This window comes from Rhinoderma darwinii, chromosome 3, assembly GCF_050947455.1.
Source record: "Rhinoderma darwinii isolate aRhiDar2 chromosome 3, aRhiDar2.hap1, whole genome shotgun sequence".
NCBI classification, from domain to species: domain Eukaryota; kingdom Metazoa; phylum Chordata; class Amphibia; order Anura; family Rhinodermatidae; genus Rhinoderma; species Rhinoderma darwinii.
Window position 1 is genome coordinate 381,558,804 of NC_134689.1, and position 20,857 is coordinate 381,579,660.

A 20,857-nucleotide genomic window follows, 5' to 3' on the forward strand; every position below is an offset into this window, starting at 1 on the left:
CGAAAAAGAAGTGCAGGTCACTTCTTGGGACTTTTTTGAGCCGTTTTTCATAGACTCCATTAAAAACAGCTCCAAAAATGGGCGTAAAAAAACGCTGCGAAAAACGCTGCGAAAAACATGCGTTGCTCAAAAAACGTCTGAAAATCAGGAGCTGTTTTCCCTTGAAAACAGCTCCGTATTTTCAGATGTTTTTGACTTAATTGCTATCGCTGCATCCGTAAAAGTCTGAACTATTACAATATATCATTATTTAACCCACATGGTGTACGCCGTAAAAAAAATAATTAAAACACCAGAATCTCAATATTTTTGGTCACCACATCTCCCACAAAAAAAGTGAATAAAAAGTGATTAAAACGTCACATGTACCCCAAAATGGTAGCATCAAAAACTACAGCTTATCCCACAAAAAATAAGCCCTCCTACCACTTAATCGACGGAAAAATAAAAAAGTTATGGCTCTCGGAATTTGATGACACAAAATAAATTGTATTTTTCACAGTTAGTTTTTTACTTGTAAAATATAGAAAAAAAACAATATAAATTTGGTGTCGCCGTAATCGTATTGACCCACAGAATAAAGTTAACATGTTGTTTTAATTGCACAGTGAATTCCGTAAAAACGAAGCACCCCACAAATATTTTTTTCCCATTTCCAAGTACACTATATGGCACAATAAATGGTGCTATGAAAAACTACAACTCGTCCCGCAGAACTCAAGCCCTCATAGGATAATAGCGACAGAAACATTTAAAAGTTATAGCTTTTGGATGGTGGGTAGGAAAAAATGAAATAGAAAATCTGAAAAATGGTGGCGGCGGGAAGGGGTTAAAATCATGACAAAAAATGTTGCTCAGACAATAAAGGCTTAACTACTTACTGACCTGGAACAGGTCCCCTCTTTTCTATGACCACTATAAGCAGCAGGAATAATAATAATAATCTTTATATAGCGGCAACATATTACGCAGCACTTTACAATTTAGAGGGAACATGAAACAAACAATATCAGACATTACATAGTGACAAAGTTAATTTGCAATTCAAACCAGAGGAGTGAGGACCCTGCTCGCAAGAGCTTACAATCTATTTGGAAATAAGGGAGACACAAAGAGTAACAGTGTTTGTTCTGTACAATAGTCCAGACATTTTTTATACACATGGGGTGGTACACATAAAGCTGCATGAGCCGGTCACCAGCCAGTATCCGTGTATGACGGACATGAAGAGAAGGAGTGTGAGGGAATCTTATTCTGCTCACTAATCTAAAAGGGGGGCCATGGAAAGGAGTCACATTAGGGAATGTTATAGGCCTGTCTTAATAGATGAGTTTTCAGGGCACGTTTAAAACTGTGGATATTGGGAATTAATCGGATTGTCTGGGGTAGTGCATTCCAGAGGACGGGTGCAGCACGAGAAAAATCTTGGAGACGGGAGTGGTAGGTTCGGATTATGGAGGATTTTAATCTAAGCTCGTTAGCAGAACGTAGAGCCCGAGTAGGGTGGTTCACTGTGTCCACAGTGGGAGCAAGGTGTGTTGGCCTGTCCAGAACCATTATGACACCATGAAGAGGGACGCCACGTCCCAAACTGCTTGTGGTGTGCGGCTGTAGCCGCAGAATTTTGACCCAGTGTATCGCATTGTCACCCTCCTGGGCCTTTAAAGTGGAACCGTTTTTCCTGTGTTTGAGCCGACTCATCTGTGTACCAACCTCTGTCCTGACCCTGATCTTGCCTCCTGATACAGATTACTGGACTTGGCATTGCCTGACTATTACCGACCTGGATCTGTTTAATGGAAAAATAGTTCACGCTCGCCATCTGCAGCCCAACCGTATATTGCAGACTATTTTGGGGACCATGACATGGGAATCTTACCGGAAAAGTCCATAACTCTACAGCACAGTGGCTCAGTGGTTAGCACTGTTGCCTGGATTCAAGGCCAACATCTGAAAGGATTTTGTATGTTCTTTCCATGTTTGCTTGAGATTCCTCTGGTTTCCTCCCACACCTCAAGAACAGACAGATAGGGAATTTAGATTGTGAGCCCTAATAGAGACAGTGAGCGAGGACAACCTCTGTACAGCTCTGTGGAATATGTTGACGCTTTATAAGTGACGGGTATAAATAAATAAATACCTCCTTGCTGGTGTAATGTGTCAAGTGCAGTGGATTCCTAAGGCTAAATTCACACGAAAAAATGGCCATTAAAATCTGATCAACCGTCACTTTTTGATGGCCGTTTTGTATCAGTGTGTCTCCAAAATGTTATCCATTTTCAGTCCGTCTGGCTGTTTGTCATCCGTTTGCCATCCGTATTTCAGGGTCGTTAACAAATGATGGATTTAATTTGTCAGGGTGTTTTTTGTCCAAACCCCCCTGAACACACCCCAAGTAGATAGTGTCCACATAGATAGCGCCATAGTGCCACAGCGCCCACTGTAGATAGTGCCAGTACCCACATAGTGCCAGTGTCCCCTCTAGATAGTTCCCATATAGTGCCACAGTGCCAATGTAGATAGTGCCATACCTCCCTTGAAACTAGCGCCACACATCACCCCCTATAGATAGCGCCGCCAAACACCCTTCCCTGTAGATAGCGGCAGACACCCTCCCCTGTAGATAGCGCCAGGCACCCCCTGTAGATAAAGCCAGACATGGCCCCTGTAGAAAGCGCCAGACACTCCATGTAGATATCGCAAGACACTCCCTGTAGATAGCGCCAGACACTCCCCCTGTAGATAGCACTAGTGCCAGATACTCCCCCTGCAGATAGTGCCAGACAGTCCCCCTGTAGATAGCGCCAGACACCCCCTGTAGATAGCACCAGGCACACCCCCTGTAAATAGCGCCAGACACCCCTCCCTGTAGATAGCGCCAGACACCCATCTGTAGATAGCGCAAGACACCCCCCTTCCAGTGGGGCTCTTTCTCGGAGCGGAATCCACAACTAGGGCGTTGCCGACGCTCCGGCTGGGGATTCCACTCCAGGAGGATCCTCTGATGTCACCGTCCATATATGGAAAGTGATGTAAGGGTCTCTCTCTAGGAGCGGAATCCCCGACCAAAGCGTTGCCGACACTCTGGCTGGGGATTCCGGCAGTGACGTCAAGTGCTTTCCCGGGCTCAGCGCTTAAAGTAGCACTGTGCCCTGGGAGTCCTCTTGGCCAGGATCAGTTTCTAACGGCAGTCACAAGGACTGATTCCTGAAAAAACGTCTGTTGAAAACTGATTCATTGAGTTCTATGAGGGTCGTCTGGCCATGAAAATGGAAAAAAATAGAACATGTCCTATTTTTTGACGGCCAGTATTCACGAGCCGTTAAAAAACCGGCTGTATGAATACAGCCATAGAACTACATTGTTCTGAAAAAGACCATGTGACTTTGTGTGAATGTAACCTTAGACTCCGCTCCCCTGGTTAGCCTGCTCCAACTCAATAACCGCCTCAGTGATTCATTGCCTATGTCTACTATCGCATATCTCCTGTGCTGGAGCGCAACTCCTTCTCCAACATGTCTTCATGGTGTTACTGAAGTAGGTTTCTACAATTCTGCGTCACCATCCTCGAGACGTCATCCAAATTCTAACTATTCTAGCCGGGACACAGCATTTCTTGTACGCCCTTGGGCTTATAGCCTAACAAAGAGCGTTACAGAAGCCTTCATTTAGACTAGAAGTTGGTGCATAGGGGCAGATAACAAGAACCATAGGGCCTTATACTGCAGCTCTATTTTTCTGACTTGATAAATGACACCTTATAATTCTGGCTGCATGCCGCCACCGCTATGGGAAAATAACTACATATGGATTTATACAGCTAATATTTAAACTCTATAAAAATCTGTATGTATTGGTCGTTGTAAATGGCCACTATGATAGTATCAAACCAAACGGGAAGCAGTTCAGTGCCGTACCCCCCTCCCAACTCTGGCTGCATACCCTATCTATAGACAAATTACAAAACTATTAAAAATACCTAAAGCACTTAGGTGTCTATTTTTTTTTTTTTTTGTTTTAGCTATGATTTAAATATAGGAATTAAAATCCCAAATGTAGCCCTGTAGGATTTGTTTGGCAAAATATGGGCAGAATACTTTTCTGAATGCATCTATCAATGCCTGTCATAGGATCATGCATTGCAAGTTTAGTCTACTGTAAACAGAACCCGTATTCTGCTGACAGCTCGGCAGGAAGGGATTTCAATAACAGCAGAAAATTACGGAATTTTGATGCAATTAACTAACGTAACACAGAGCTTCAGTTTAACACTTTAGGCCAGAATCACACACACAGTTTTGATGCAGTTTTTGTGGCAGTTTTTGATAGAAAAGAAAGGAGATACATCAGTCTTTTCTTTATAGCTTTTCTTTCTTTTGGATTCACTTCTGACTTTGCTAAAAAAGTTGAGCCAAAAACTTCACCAAAAACTGCATCAAAGCTGTGTGTGTGATCCTTGCCTAAAGGAAGGCGATTTTTGCCACCAAAAGCAATTATCCATAGGATAGGTGATGATTGTTTGATTGTTGGGAGCTCCACTATCACCAAACAATGTTCTCCAGTCCCTCGTTTCTCCTCACCCGCATAACTCTGTGGAGTGGCGCTCAAGCAAGGCCATTGCTGTTCAATTTGAGCTCTATGGGAGTGACGGAAACAGCTGAGTACAAAACACGGACTCCACGTGATTCTACAAAACTGAACATAGACGACCATAAGGTTCTAGAATTTTCTCCAATCACAATCGTAAGTACAAAAGAATGTCTGCCAATCCCACGGGCAGAAACAACTTCTTGTAGGCACAGAACCGCATAGGGAGAGTGCAGGGGATGTAAGGGGATGTGAGGAGTAAGGGTTCAAAGAATTGGAAAATGCCCAGGAATGTGATTGGTGCAAGGGGTAAAAAGGGGCGTGGTATGGTTGATAAAAGAAAGGGATTAAGGTCAGTTCACATTCTTACTTTCTGTTCCAGCGAGAGGTAGACAAGGGACACTGTTATGGTCCCGGATCTGACTAATGTGGCTAACTGAGGTAGGCTGCAACATGTGTCCCACTCTCACGCCTGCCCAAGCCCCTGTCCGGTTGCCAGGAATGTGAGCACCATGGGGGTCTCTCCCCACCGGCCGGTGCAAAGAGGCACGCAGGTCACCCCCACCCTAACTGTCCCTCTGTTATTCGCCGCTGAGGAGCGGGATTTGAGGAGAGCGCTGAGGGCGGCGAATCTGGTGGCTATGGTTGCCTACCACGAAAACTGTGTTTGGGAACAAGGTCTGGCCATGACCTCGCAGGCGGCTCCTCTTCTTCCTTTCCGATGACGTCATTGCCCAGCACCACTGCCTCTCGACCTGCAGGAGGGGGAGGGTGCAATGGTGGAGGCTGTGAGTGTCAGGAGGTGTTTACGGGGGCCAGGACAGTGCCGGGACGCTGATGACCGCAGTGTGGGGACAAGAATGACGGTGAGGACGCTATAAGAGCCAGCCACGGATCATGGAGTTCAGCCGCGGCCGTGTATGGTGTAGCCTTTATTAAACGAGCCTTCCAGCTCCTTTGCCAAGGGATTTGGCAAAAGCAGGATGGGCTCTTGTGTTATGGATGTCATAGCTACCACTCCTCTACCCTGAAACCTATAGAGAAAAGAGGTCAAGTACGCTCAAGATAATATGTGATAGAAAAACTTCTTTATTAGCAGAAACACAGAAACAAGACAATTAAAACATGAGTCATACAGTGTAAAGTTGGCGTCAGCCCATGTGGTGTACATATATTAGTGGTAGAACATAATGTAAAGAATCAATAGCAATAATCCGGGATCAATACTGTTGTTGAAGAAACAGTCTTAAATGCATGTGGCTATATGTAACAACACATAAATAAATGGTATAGGAAGCAATTTTTAGGTTGGAACCACCATTGCCTGGTATGTAGGAGTTATGAACAGTGTAAATAGAAATGTGATAACACTAAATATGAATGGAGTAATTCACATATAAGATACACCATACACTGGTGCTGAAAAATGTAAACCGTAAGTATAATTGGTAGCACACAGTAGTATAGTAAGGCAAATACAGGTGAAGAATAGATGATCTGGATCCTAATACCAAACAAATATAGCCAGACACAGGAAAAAGAGTGTAGTATTACGTACCCGGATTCATATGACCAACATGGGGGAGACGCCAGTCCCGACGCGCGTTTCGGCTGATGCCTTCGTCCGGGGGTGGCGTCTTCCCGGCGGGACCCTCCCTTAAATACAGGCATGATTAGACCGTAATTGGTGTCAGTGTGGGTGATGTCAGAGGTACTCGGCGACAGGCCGGGGGTAGCAAGATGGCTACTCCCCACTTCCGGTACCGCGTCATCCAGGCGGAAGTGCGCGGACGCTGTCTGACAGCGCCGCCCACGTCCAACCAGGATTGGAGACTCGGCCGAGAGTGAGTGAGCCACTCCCCCACCCCCCGCCAGCGCACACCTCTTCCACCCAGGTACTACTCAGAGGGGAGATGTAAACTAGAACTACTGATAACATTAACGATAGAAATATGTGCGTACATTTAAAGAACTTGGAAACGTTAGTTGTTGCTAGGGGATGCAAATACGACCTATATGCAGGTAAGTTGGCAAGAAACAAAAGAAGAGAAGAAGAGACAAAGACACAAAGAAAAGAAAAACAACGAAGAAAAAAGGGAAAGATGTGAAAAGAGAAGGAGAGGCGCAAATGTATGCGATGTGACATGAAAGACGGTCCATGATAACTCAAAAATGTAAATAATTAAATAAAAAAGGGGACCGAAGAAGAGGTGAATAAATAAATAAATAAATAAATAAATAAATAAATGAGGGTGTGAGAAACTGTGTTAAAGAATGAAAAGGTGTTATAAATTTATATATATAAACAATATACAATGTGTTATACAGCTATATACAGGAGTGGAACAATAAATTCATAACGGTGTAAATAGTGAATAAATGAATATGTTGGTGAAAATATAAGAGACATGTTAAATATTATATGTGAACAAAATAAATATAAAGGAAATATGAAGTTGTTACATATGTGTATATAAAAATATATATACAATATATTATACAGTTATAAAGAAATAAATAAAATAAGAGAATAATGCATACACAGATTTTATATCAATGCAGGTGCATGTTCACCAATACTAATGTATATATACATCATAAATACATAAAAATAAAGATATAAATATATATATACATACACATATAAACACAAAACATACAGGCAGGACACAAAGATATATATATTGGACATCACAAAGAAATATAATATAATAATAAAATATATATTGTGTGTACATATAAATGCATAGGAAAAAATATCCATAAATATAAATATATCACTAATAGATAAATATATATACATGCACAAAAATACATAAATAGATATATATATATATATACATACAAAAAATACAAAAATATATATTAATTAGTATAAATCAGTACAAAAATATCTAAGCATCTATATATTATTATATATATTAAGACTGTTTCTTCAACAACAGTATTGATCCCGGATTCTTGCTATTGATTCTTTACATTATGTTCTACCACTAATATATGTACACCACATGGGCTGACGCCAACTTTATACTGTATGACTCATGTTTTAATTGTCTTATTTCTGTGTTTCTGCTAATAAAGAAGTTTTTCTATCACATATTATCTTGAGCGTACTTGACCTCTTTTCTCTATAGGTTTCTTAGTAATGCTATGGTCAGAGTACCAGGTCATATTGGGTTATATGCGTGTTCTCCTCATTCCATAGTTATAGCTATTTGTGTTACGTTGATGCTTATAGACACATAAAGACATATATTCTTGGAGTTCACACTAATACTGCTCGTGTACATGTTGGTTATAACTCCTCTACCCTGTCATTTTTTCTTCCTCCGGAACGGTGAAGAAGTCATCCAAGAGAGGGAGGAAACGTCGTTCTGAGAAGAGTCATCAGCATCACTGCCGCAGATGTCACGGATCCAGGAGAAGTCGTTTCCGAGAGCGATGGTCTTCGTCTTCAACCTCCATTGACACACCCTCCTGTGACGTCAGGGACTTCTCTTGAAGCGGAATCACCATTCACAACCATCCCTGGCACAGCTGTGTCCGGGGATTCCGCTCCAGGAGAAGTCCCTGACGTCTCTGTCGATATATGGACAGTGATGTCAGGGACTTCTCCTGGAGCGGAATCACCGGCCAATGGGTTGCTGTGGCCGAGGATTCCGCTAAACGAGCAGGGGACCTGCTTCCTCTTCGTCTTCGCAGAGGGTTTCAGCCAAAAGGGCTTTGAGACGGCAGGGTCGCGGACGACGCCATGAGGATCATCGCTTACCCAGGCTTGCTGTCCCAGGATGTTTTCCCAGCTTGTCCACCTGTTGAGGTTTAGTCCTCGGTTTCCGGCAACCGCGGTGGTAGAAGTCGTACCCTCTAGAGTTGGTGGGACCCCTGCACTTGGTGAGTCTGCATGCGGTGACGCATGGCTCAATAAAAATGTATTGTCTTGGAATGATTTGGTGTTTGTTTTGAAGGCCGTGGCAGCTGGTTGAATATGAAAGAGGGAACGGCTTCTCCCTCAGTTCCACCAGGGGGGCTAAGCGCCCGTCTGAGAGGGAGTTGAATTTGTCCTGTCTAACGTTTTGTGGTTCATTGTTTTGCGGCATGGCTCCTCTCGGGACTTACTTGTCAGCAGAGACCAAAAAAAGTAAAAAAAAGTATCTGGAAAAACGAATTTGTTGACATTTGGTCTCTGTGGAGCAGGTGACGGTCGACAAGGAGTGTATATTCGAGAAGGGATCGGATAAAAAAGTTTAAGTTGCCAAAATGTTTGGTAACTGGCTCCAAGGTTGTTCTACCTTGGCACACATTTGATGTCCAAATTTTGTGTATTTCGACACAAATTTTAGCGCCCACAGGCTGAACAGCGGCGCAGCCTGGCGGTGTTATGACGAAGAGTTTAGCCGTCAATCGTCTTTGATTCCCAAAATTGGTTAGGCATTGAAGGCAACCAATGTTTTGCAGCAACTTATTTTACCTCAGAGTGGGAAAAAAAGCTCGGCCCTTTCCAAATGCAGTCGCAGCTTCTTGAACCGCTCCTGGAGCCACAGCCCCAAGGCCCACGGGAGCCTGTTGGCTCTATAACGAGGGTCATTGCAGGTTCTTCACTACGTGCAAGTTTTGTTACAGGTGCTCCATCTGTGGGGGCACTCAATCAGCGCTCCAATGTTTCCGGAGAGGAAAACAACCTGCCAAGGCAGCTCCTTCCTGTGCAGCAAAGTCCAAGAGATGGGGCTGTGGTTAGATCTGCACCACAGCAGACTGGAGGAAGAGGTACTCATTAGCGGTTTTAGTTTCGGTTTTATGTATCCCTCAGCGTTGTTGTTGTCTGACAAATCCATGACTAAAAATGTTGATATGGCACGCGAAAAGCTTGCAAAGGAAGTGAAGTTAGGTAGAATGCCTGGCCCCTTTTCTGAGCCTCCGTATGACAACCTTTGGGTCTCTCCCCTTGGCCTGGTTCCCAAAAAGGAACGGGGGAATTTTAGACTTATTCATCATCTTTACTTCCCCCACGGGGGATCAGTCAATGATGGGATTTCCAGGGGGATGCGGTGGTCTCGTACACTTCCTTTGATGTTGTGGTTCAACTGGTGCAAGTTGCTAGTCAGTTTGCCTTGTTGGCAAAATCGGATATCTAAGCTGCTTTTCGTTTGCTGCCGTTTCACCCGGAGTGTTTCCATCTGCTGGTTTGTTGTTTAGATGGTTATTTTTATGTGGACATGTGTCTCCCTATGGGCTGTTCAATATCATGTAGCTATTTTGAGATGTTTGTCTCGTTTTTGGAATGGGTTGTTTGTTTTGAGTCAGGCTTTTCTTCAGTCATACATTATTTGGATGACTTCCTTTTTGTTGGTCCGGGGGATTCTGGTTTGTGTAGTTATTTGTTGAGCAGTTTTCGCGAGATGATGACTTGGTTTGGTGTACCAGGTTTTGAGGTAAAGACTGAGGGTCCTGTTACAAAATTGTCCTTTTTAGTTATTGAGATTGATACTGAAAGTATGTTATTCTGGCTGCCTGATGAGAAACTAGCTAGTTTAGTGTCCCAGATCGATCAGATGACTGGTTCAAAGAAAGTGACTTTAGACAGCTTCAGTCCCTACTGGGTTTGTTGGTATTCGCTTGCCGAATTATCCCCATGGGGCGACTAGAGGTGTTCAGCAGCTGGACCATTTAATTTGAGTGACAGCTAGCATGTGTGATGATTTAACTGTATTTCAGCCGTTTTTGAATTATTTTAATGGTCGTGCAGCTTGTCAAACAGCTGAGGTTTCTAATGGGGACTTGCAGATATTCACGGACGCAGCCAGGAGCGATAGTTTTGGAGCAGTTTTTGGCGCAAGTTGGTGCACGTCTCCCTGGCCGACTACGTAGGGTGATCTTGGTTTGACTAGGAATCTGACTTTACTGGAATTGTTTCTTATAGTAGTTGCCGTTGAGTTATGGGGTCATCTGATGGTCAACAAACGTATCTGTTTTTGGACGGATAACTTGGCGGTTGTTCACGCAGTGAATGATTTGTTGTCAGGTTTGTTGACGGTTCTAGCTCTTTTGCGATATTTAGTATTGAAGTGTCTGCGTTTAAATATCTGGTTTAGTGTGAAACATGTTCCTGGTGTTTGTAATAAAATGGCTGATGCATTGTCTAGTTCACAGATATCGGTTTTCCGGGACTTGCACCAGGAGGCGTCAGGGGGGGGGAGGAGAGCTCCCGCCCAACACTTAAAGGCCCTGGTCGAGGCCAACTTGTAAGTCTTTTAATGGGTTCTACCGTCCCTGCTACATGGAGAAGACATAGTAGAGCATGGGTTTGTGACTGGAGGTGGTGAAGGGTGAATTCCCGGTACGTGACAGCCGTCACCTGGAGATTACTTAAGATTTCTTGGTGAAATTGCAGCAAGGTGGCAGCAGCAGCTTTTACGGTCACCAAACATGTAGCCGGTTTCGCCTTTATGTTAACATTTTGGGGCGTTAGGGATGTCACCAAGGAATTTGTGGTTTGCCAGACGCTAAAAGGGTGGAAGAAAGATAAGGTTTCACAGGGACGAGACAGCCGATTACTTTTGCATTGTTGGGTAGGATCCTGTCTGCGTTCGTGGAAATTTGACGTTATAGCTGTGAATGCTGTTTGCTTCGGCCCGCTTTTTCGTTGGCATTTTTTGCTGTGCTGCGCATCAGCGAGTTGGTCGCTCCTAGTGCAAGAAGGCCATGTGAACTCTTGGCCTCAGATGTGGTGGTCCTTCGGGAGGCTGTGAAAATTTGCATGCGAAAATTTAAAACAGATCAGGCCGACAGCGGGTCTTAGTTATCTTTTGGTAGGGAGGGGGTCCGCATTGCCCCATGTGGGTGGTTGACAAGTTTTTGTTACTTCGGGTTTCTGGGCTCCAATTTTTGTCACATGCCAAAGGCGCACACCTCACGTGTTTTCAATTTGAGTTGATTTTTAAGTTGTGTTTGAAATGTTTTGGACTGCCAGCACACAAGTTTGAGACTCATTCCTTTCGCATAGGTGCAGACACTGAGGCGGACACTCTGGGTTTATGTGAAAGCGCTATAATGCGCTTGGGTAGGTGGAGTTCCAATAGTTATGTCTTATGTTAGACCGGATGTAGTCTGTTAGTGAAATTTATTTTCTACCCCTCTTCCCTCCCGTCCCCCTTTTTTTTTTTGTGTACTAGGTTCCATTAGGCCTCAGGTCTGGATCCTTGGACGCTCATATGTGCATTGGTCCTCCCTCTGTGCGGCACGCCACCCCCTTGGTCCGAACTTGGGCTTAGCTCACGCTGACGTTTGCTGAATAGGTGTCAGGGGAGTACGGTGGGTACAATTGTTGCCTGAAATTGTGTCCATTAGCAATGTGGCTACTTCACCCGTGGTTTTGATTATACATGCTGGGGGTAACGTATGATCCAAGTCCGTACGCATTAGCGACAGAAGCTTAACCAATTTAACCTAAGCAAGGTCGTTTCCTTGGTTAGGTTAAATTGGCCGAGCTTTTATCGCTAATGAGTATGGGCTTGGATCGTTTCCGATATTTGTTTTCCGGATGCGTGTTGGTCTGGTCCGAGGTAGTAGCTCGGTAGGTTTGGCGTGGCGCCAGAGACATGGCAGCTTCGGACAGGGCATGGCGGTTGCTTAATGTTCGCATATTTTGTCCGATCCATAGGTGGGTATGCGTTGCGGCATCGCTCATTGGCAGGCGACAATACGGATTTGTTGGCTCCTGATGGCGTCCACTTTAATAATATTGTTCTGCATATCTTCCCGCTGGATCTGCAAGATTCTGCAGAGCGTAGGATATCATTGCTTAGTGGGGGTGGTCAGGGAACAGAGTAGGTGTCTCAGTTTCCCTCCTTGGCGGGTTTTATGGCTATGAAGTCAGATATAGCACCCTACATGCTCGCTGTATGACAGCGGTTGGTTGGCATCACAAGAAGTAAGAGGACAACAGAGAGAATAAAGCCTTTAAGCCTAATTATTTATTATGTTCAAAATAATAATAAGTTTAAATAATAAAACTGTGGCCACTTCCACTTTAGCACACCATGGTGTCTTCGTTTTATTTATTTAGGAAGGAAACATGTCATGGCAGCGTCGGACTGGCCCACCGGAGGACTGAAGGATCCTCCGGTGGGCCAAGCCTGCGAGCTGCTTTTATCCGGCAGCGGAGCATTGTCTCCCTGCCCTGCAGCTTACTCTTGTAGGCAGGTCCGGCGTTAGGGCCCCCTGCCGACTATTGCAACCATAGCGGCTGCTACGGGGCCTGCGACATAAATGTTATGTGCCGGGCAGCACGGGCCCCCTCATGCCTGGTGGCGTTGCTTGCACCAGTGAGGGCCCTAGTGCTAGCGACTGCCATATTCACTTGTATCTGCGTCAGGACGCAGATACAATTGAAAAGTATAGGCAACAGGTCACGTTAGACATAGTCCCTGCGCAGGCTGGCGTGATGACGTCATTGCATCACCCTGGAAAATGCCATCTGAGACGGTGGAGCACTACATCCGTCGTGGGAACGGGGCTAGGTAAGTACAATTTTTTGGGGCGGGTTGACGCTATCTATTATGGGGTCTGTGTGGCTCTATCTACTATGGGGGCTGTGTGGCGCTATCTACTAGGGGGGCTGTGTGGCACTATTCAGGGGAGGGCTGTGTGGCATTGTACAGGGGGAGGGCTGTGTGGCACTATACAGGGGGAGGGCTGTGTGGCACTATACAGGGGAGGGCTGTGTGGCACTATCTACTAGGGGGCTGTGTGGGACTGTACAGGGGGAGCGCTGTGTGGAGCTATCCACTAGGGGGGCTATGTGGTGCTATCTACTAGGGGGGCTGTGTGGCGCTATACAGGGGGAGGGCTGTGTGGCACTATACAGGGGAGGGCTGTGTGGCACTATCTACTAGGGGGCTGTGTGGCACTATACGAGGGAGTTGTGTGGCACTATCTACAAGAGGGGGGCTGTGTGTGGCACTATCTACAAGAGGGGGCTGTGTGTGGCACTAAGGGGACATTATTTTCATCAGGGGCACTATAGATGGTGAAGGTTTTGAAGAGGGTGGGGAGGTGCTACAAAAGCGAGAAGCCAAAGATGTTTGTGTTTCAAATTCTGCAGAGGAGATTTGTAGTTGGAAGAAGGTGGGTAGGGAAATCTGGGCCGGATAAAGAAGAAAAGGAAAATTGAGTGACGCCAATCTGAGAAGATGTCACTGGTGAGTCACTGGGTTTCATTGTATTTTATTAAAGGATTTTTTTCCATCTTAGATATTTATGACATATCCGCAGGAAATGACAAAATTGTCTCATAGATATCTATTTTCTAGAACTGACCGCAGAATCGAAGCGGAGAAGTGGAGAGAGGGTTGCACGTGCACACAGCTCTCTCTATTCTGTTGTATAGTTTTTATAGAAACAGCTGAGCAGCTCTAGCTCGGCTGTTTCCTTAACTTCTATTGAACAGAATGGAGAGAGCTGCGCGCACGCGTAACCCTCAAACCACTGGTCTCTGTCTGTATTCTGCCGTCAGTTCTAGATATAGCTGCGGGTACCAGAGGTGGGAACCGCATCTATCAAACATTTTTGCCGATTTCCTGTGGATATGCCATAAATGTCTAAGATGGTAAAACTCCTTTAAGTTATATGGTCTGCAGAGCGCTTGTGTAGGACTAGTGTCTACCACTATATGGTCACTGGGTGGTGGTAATATTGGACTTTGGTTTTACTACACAATTAAGAATGGTCACATTATTTTTATACAGCTGACGGGTGGGCCCCAAGAATTATTTCCTCTGGTGGGCCCAAGAAACTCCAGTCCGAAACGGTGTCTTGGGCATTCACAGATCTGGAGTTTTAAATATCCTTACAGTCTGTGCTTGCCTGATCACTGTGCTTTATGTTTAGGGCAGGAAAGTGTTAAAAAGATACTGTCACTGTTTTATGAGGCTTAGTCAGTGGTAACTTATAATATTATCTCATGAGACTATACAATATAATACTTTGTGCATTTTTCATTGCAGCGTTTTTAAGGAAATTTTAAATAGGTGTGAATAAACCCAAAGAGTCTGCCTATTTCTGAATTAGTCTATGCAAATTTTGAATGAAACGTTTACTTCAGGCGGTTTTGTTGCATTACTGTGCAAAGCAGGGGTGGGTCTATTTGTTCACTTTTAAGCTGAGCCCCTATTGAAGATTTATGGGGGTCTCAGCGTCAATAAATTTCTGCAAATAATCACTATTACAGAATATATGACAGTATATTGCTTTAAAGTGATTTGTACTAAAGAAAAATGACATTCTGATGCAGAAGCTTTAATGGGCCTCAGACACTGATGTAATTGCAGTGAATTTGATGGACATGGAAAATACTATTATATTTGGCCAGTAGATGGCAGTGTTCTATTGTATCTACTTGTATAATCCTCTGTTGCAGTTTTTGAATGTTACATAAAGCAATTCAGGGTCAACTATATTTCTATCCATAATATTTGCATGTTACTAGACATCAATTATTCTCTATAATTTGTATATGTATTAACTACTTTTGTGTTCTACGCATAGAAGTAATTTTTTACAGTAATATCTTTGCTTTACAAAAAAGGTTGTCATTACGGTTCACCAAAGTAAAAAGGCTAAAAAAAAAAAATCGAAAATATATTTTTTCACTAAATATTTGCATTGGGGCTTAGGGTTAACTTAACATAAAAATGAGTCAATTCAATGGAAACCTAGCTGAGTGATGCAGCATGGTACACTGCGACGAAACTGTATGCTGTAGATTGCCTAGAGGATCCATGATGTACGATTCCGTCCGTAAGATAATGTGATTGACAGCCGCACTCCCCCTGTGATGACAGAAACCTTCTTTTGCGGTCATTTAACTACTTGATCATGGTATTCAAGTAGTTAAAACAAAAGGAGGGAGCCAGTTTTATTTGACTCCTGACACTATAAAGCTATATTGACACTATAAAGCTATATTGACACTATAAAAATTTGGCCGCCCAGCAGTGATACCTGTTAGGGCATATTTTAGGCATAAACGTACTGGAATGTAAAACTTTATTAAAGAGGAGATTTTCTCATTTTCTATACGTACCATTTATCGGCTAATCTTTTTTTTTTTTTTTTTTTGTAGTAATGTGTAATGAAAACCTAATGGGAGATTTTGCAAATACCCTCTTATTTATAATATATAGAGTGCGTGATGAGCATTTTAAATCTAATGCAATAGGTCTATCTCTATCTATCACTGTCTGCAATTGACATCCTAATAATATATGCCCGCAATTCGTTCTCACACGCGGCCTCTGCTTCTAGCGAGGTGAGCGGTGTGAGTGAGACAGACCGTAGAGTGAGACACACCGTATCAGAATACACTGCCAGGTGATCTTACTATCAGCTGCCTCAGAGTCAGGTTAGCCGCACATACAATTTTGTTCTCCGTGTACGAGACACACTACATCAACAGTCACTGCCAGATGATTTCACTGACAGCTGCCCCATAGTCAGGTCAGCGGCGTACAAGATTTGTTCAGTCCGGGAACCTTACCCCGTTGCTGCCTGTCGTCTTTGCCGTCTCTGGCGGTGTGAGCGATAAGACACTGTTTCAGTGTCTTTAATTCGGCAACTGGCATTTAATACAGAGTGCATGCAATACATTGCACTAGGATTGCGTACCACTGCGCTATTGTTACAAAGCTCCCATACAGTTCATTTCAGAGCAATTTATACAATTAAAAATCGGATTTACTATATGGGAATAGGAATACAAGTAATTCAAAATACTTTGAGTATGACTCATCATACAATAAATAAATAGGGTGACAACGCTATACACACATTGTCCACTGTAATATATACTGACATTCCTATCAGTTATGGTAATAGCAGTGGTTGCAATATTGCCACTGCATGACAATGACATTTGATAGTTGACAATTTATAAGGCAAATTGTGTCCTTTATGGTGTAGGATAGGGGGTCATCCACACTACATTTCAAATCAGACCTGCATTAGACAATTGTTATAATTTATATGCAATTTTTAACAAGTCCATTAATAAAGTTTATTATTTTATCATATCCAATCAATTTTCAATTGAACCACAATCCTTATCCCCCCTTTCCCTAATCTATATTTGTAATGAAAACCTACTCTTCATGCACTGGCTTTTTTATGAACTTGCGGAGGATTTCTGTTTATACAGTGCCAAGCCAAGCAAGCAGAGCTGTTGTGAAAAGCATGGTGGATGGACAGAGCAGCAGCCTTAGCAGTTGATGAGACAGAAGGTGCATTTCAAGCTTCCTATAGTCAAGCAGCCAACACTAGGAAAATAAATAGCAGATATGTATTACCCATGAGTAGCGATTTTTAAAAAAAATAAAAAACTTTATACACATTAGCTATAACTCATTTTTGATTCTTAAAAAATATATATATTATCTTTGTCATGATTTTATTAACAGATATCCATTGACTAATGATTTATAACATCCTAGGATATGATTGATACCAACGGAGCAGCTATTGGCGGTGCAGGGGTAGCAGTCGTTCCCTGGCCCTTGTGCATGCAGGGTCCCAAATATCAGCAGTGTTTCAGATGGCCCTGTTGCAGATTTTACATTGATAGTAAACATGTTACTATGTTACAGATATGGTATTATGATGTTATATTTAAATTTAATTTAATTAAATTAAGAGATGAGATTGCTATACGGAACAAATCATAATATTATTGTGTGATGTCATTTTACATGGGACTGCAGCTATTCACAGCTCCTATGTAGACCTATGCGTCTCTATGGTTATAGACTGCAAACAAACAGATGTGTTTATAGTCTGTCATCTGGAAAATACATAGATCTGCGTTGGAGCTGCAGACACAAAACGGTAGAATATTTTTAGGAAGAATATTTGCAAAGTTGCTTAATTTCTTATTTTTGATGAATTTGGGTCAATAAAAATAAAATAAAAAATCATACCCTTTAAATCAGACCTAGCTTCATGCCGACACGATGCTGCCCTATGTAGCCCATAATCATGCCACCAAAAATGTTTATATGTCTTGACTGGCCTAAGTAGAGTCATGCCATGTTTTTTACCTAATAAACCTGTTCACCCCTTTTTCCTGCCCATCTCCCAATAACGACACGTGACAACCGAGGTTGGATATGAAATGGCCACAGAAGCCGTTTATTTATTTACATTATTTAAATGCAATAAAATCCGAAACATTCGGATAACTCCACCTCTAATTCACATGACGCAACATGGGTCAGAATCAGAATTAACCATAAACATATTTTAATACTTTAACAGAGCAGGGGAAGTCCTTGAAGACATTTTAAAACCGGATTTTTCTTTAAATTAGCCATCTGCAAACCAACACCAACTCTTTACCTCCAGCCGTAAACCAGCTCGGAGGCACCGCTCACCTCTGCAGATGGCTCCAACCACCAGAAGACCACTTCAAAGGGATAACACCCTATGAAGTCTTAAAATGATATACCATTTTGGGGGACGCATACCCCCGATGCGACCCCCCCACCATTTTGTACTGACCAACCTCAAGGACTCCCCCCGCCACAGCGAAACAGGCCTTGACTACCTTAAGCCTGTGAGTTCCTCCAAACCACCACCGCCCTCTCAATTCTTTCTGCTAAGGCCAAGCTCCACAGATCAATTCCAACCTCGGTCAAGTGCACCCCATCACTACGCCAATAGTTCCCAACCCCGGACTCCAGATCCCTGTGACGAACACAAATGCCCCCATTCTTGGCAACGAATCGTGACACCGCCCGATTCACCTTAATGCGGGCCTTGTTGACCCTTTCCACCGACCGTGCCAGGCGCCAAGCCTTCCTCGGAACTATGTCCGACCAAACAATCATCAAGGACGGATGAGACGCCCACAAACACAGCAAATCATGCTTTATATCCCGCACTAGCTCACGAAAGGGGCGTACCCCTAGATCGTTCCCCCCAACATGCAACACCAAAATCTCCGGGACTCTATCCAGGCGAGCATATGTTTGAAACTCGGCCAATACCCGGCTCCATAACATACCTCGAAATCCCAACCAATGTAACACCGCATCCCGACGCGGAATGCGAAGCTGGCGGCCATCCGGGTGCACATCCGCCCGCAGCGCCCCCCAGTGCACAAAAGAATGTCCTAACAGCCAGACTAAACATGGGCGATGATCTTAAAGAAAGGACAAGAAACTCACAGAACATCATAAGAAACAACGTACAACTCATAACAAATGAGGGCGCACGTAAGACCTAAACCTATTGGACTCCCAGCGGCCAATGCGACGCACGCCCTCGTCATCCAATCCCCAATGCCCAGCTTCCGTAGCCGCGCCAATCCTGAACGAGTGAGACGTGTAGCACCCGTCCCCCACACCAACCACAGCCAAGCATTTTTTGAATATTGCATCAAATTGATACTTAGACAAAAACGCGCCATTCTCATGACGGAGCAATGGCGCCTCCGGCACCTCTCCCAGTGGCCTGAACGCACCCATGCAAGCGACCGGACACATCGTCGATCCCGGGAGAGCAAACAACACTATCCGCTTACCTCGGCCCAACTGATAAGTCTTAGACCGCCGCAGCAACAACTCGAGTCTATCCCGATAAAGACCAACATCCGCCTGTCGCAACCCCCCAGCCTCAGCCTTACTAGGGGAGAACAACTCCCCGATTCGGAGCAACCCAAAAAACGCGAGGGAAAAAGCCAACCTAAACAAATCTACCTCATAAGGTGACTTACAAACAGCCCCCAGCGCTGCGCCCAGTGAACCAAGGAGGGCAAAAGACACCGGTCGCCTCTGATCCGCTTCGGCCCTGCCTCTACGCAATCCCTTCAAAGCTTGCTTCACTAGAAAATGCTTGGATACATCCTGGAAACCCCGTAATTTGAGACCGAACGCCAAACCAGCCACAAAACGATTCACCTTAGCCAGCGAAAACCCCGCCTCCCACGCATCACCCAACCAATACAACAATGCCACCAACCTGTCTTGCTCCGTACAGACGTTGCCCAATACTCTTACCCAATCCTTCCATTGCTGCCAACAAGCCGACTAAGCGTTCCAAGTCGCCCTAGCCAGCGACCGCTCAATCAACCCTTCCATGGGACCGAAACCAGCTCCCAGAGATGTTCCGGGCAAGCCAAGCCGGACGCATCCGCTCCCGGCGCCAATTGACGAAAACGATCCTACTGTGAGCGAGAAAGAGCATCAGCAATACAGTTGGACACCCCTGGCACATGCACCGCCACCACCCACGCGTTTAGCGACAAGCACAACAACACTAGGTGACGCAGCAACTGCACCACCGGCGGAGATGATGCCGATAAGTTGTTAATTGCTAACACCACTCCCATGTTATCACAGTGAAAACGAACCTTTTTATCCCTGAGCCTGTCCCCCCAAATGGTCACTGCAACCACGATGGGAAACATCTCGAGCAGGGCCTGATTTCGCGTCAGCCCACTGATCACCCAGCTGTCCGGCCAGCTCCCTGCACACCATTGACCCCCCGCATACGCTCCAAAACCCCCGGACCCCGCCGCGTCAGTAAACAACTCCACATCACTCATTTCCTGCACCGGGGACATCCACAACGATTTACCATTATACTGCCCGAGGAACTCGTCCCATACCTGCAGATCTGCCTTGTGTTCCACACCAAGCCTCACAAAATGATGGGAAGCCCCGATACCCGCCGTCGCTGCCGCCAAGCGCCTACTAAAAATTCTACCCATTGGCATGATCCTACAGGCAAAGTTCAACTTCCCAAGCAGCGACTGGAGTTCGCGCAAAGTGATCTTTTTTAGTCGGCAGGCCCGCCTCACCTCCTGCCTCAATGGTCGCAATTTATCCTCAGGCAGCCTGCACTCCATAGCGACCGAATCAATTGCGATCCCTAAAAAACAGATGGTGGAAACTGGGCCCTCATTTTTTCCCGGTGCCAACGGAATGCCGAAATCCGACGCAACCTTCTGCAAGCAATACAATAGGTTTCCACAAACCGGAAAACCGCTAGGGCCGACACACAAAAAGTCATCCAGATAATGTATCAACGAGTCCACCCCCGCTACACCCTTCGTCACCCATTCCACGAAGCTACTAAACGCCTCAAAGTATGCGCACGAAAGAGAACACCCCATTGGAAGACACCTATCGACGTAGAACCCCCCGTTCCAGAAGCAACCCAACAGCCGTTGGCTTTCTGGATGTACAGGCAGCAAACGAAAAGCCGCCTCAATGTCTGT

General features: G+C 44.6%; 1 protein-coding gene across 1 annotated transcript in view; it reads right to left on the reverse strand.

The window, feature by feature from the left end:
- LOC142750542 (nucleoplasmin-like) overlaps positions 1–16,208 on the reverse strand; it is a 53,010-nt gene extending 36,802 nt beyond the window's left edge. The window contains exon 1 of the mRNA XM_075859544.1: positions 16,124–16,208. Coding sequence (XP_075715659.1) covers positions 16,124–16,208 — 85 coding nt within the window. The remainder of the gene's footprint in view (positions 1–16,123) is intronic.
- Between the last annotated feature and the right edge of the window lie 4,649 nt (positions 16,209–20,857).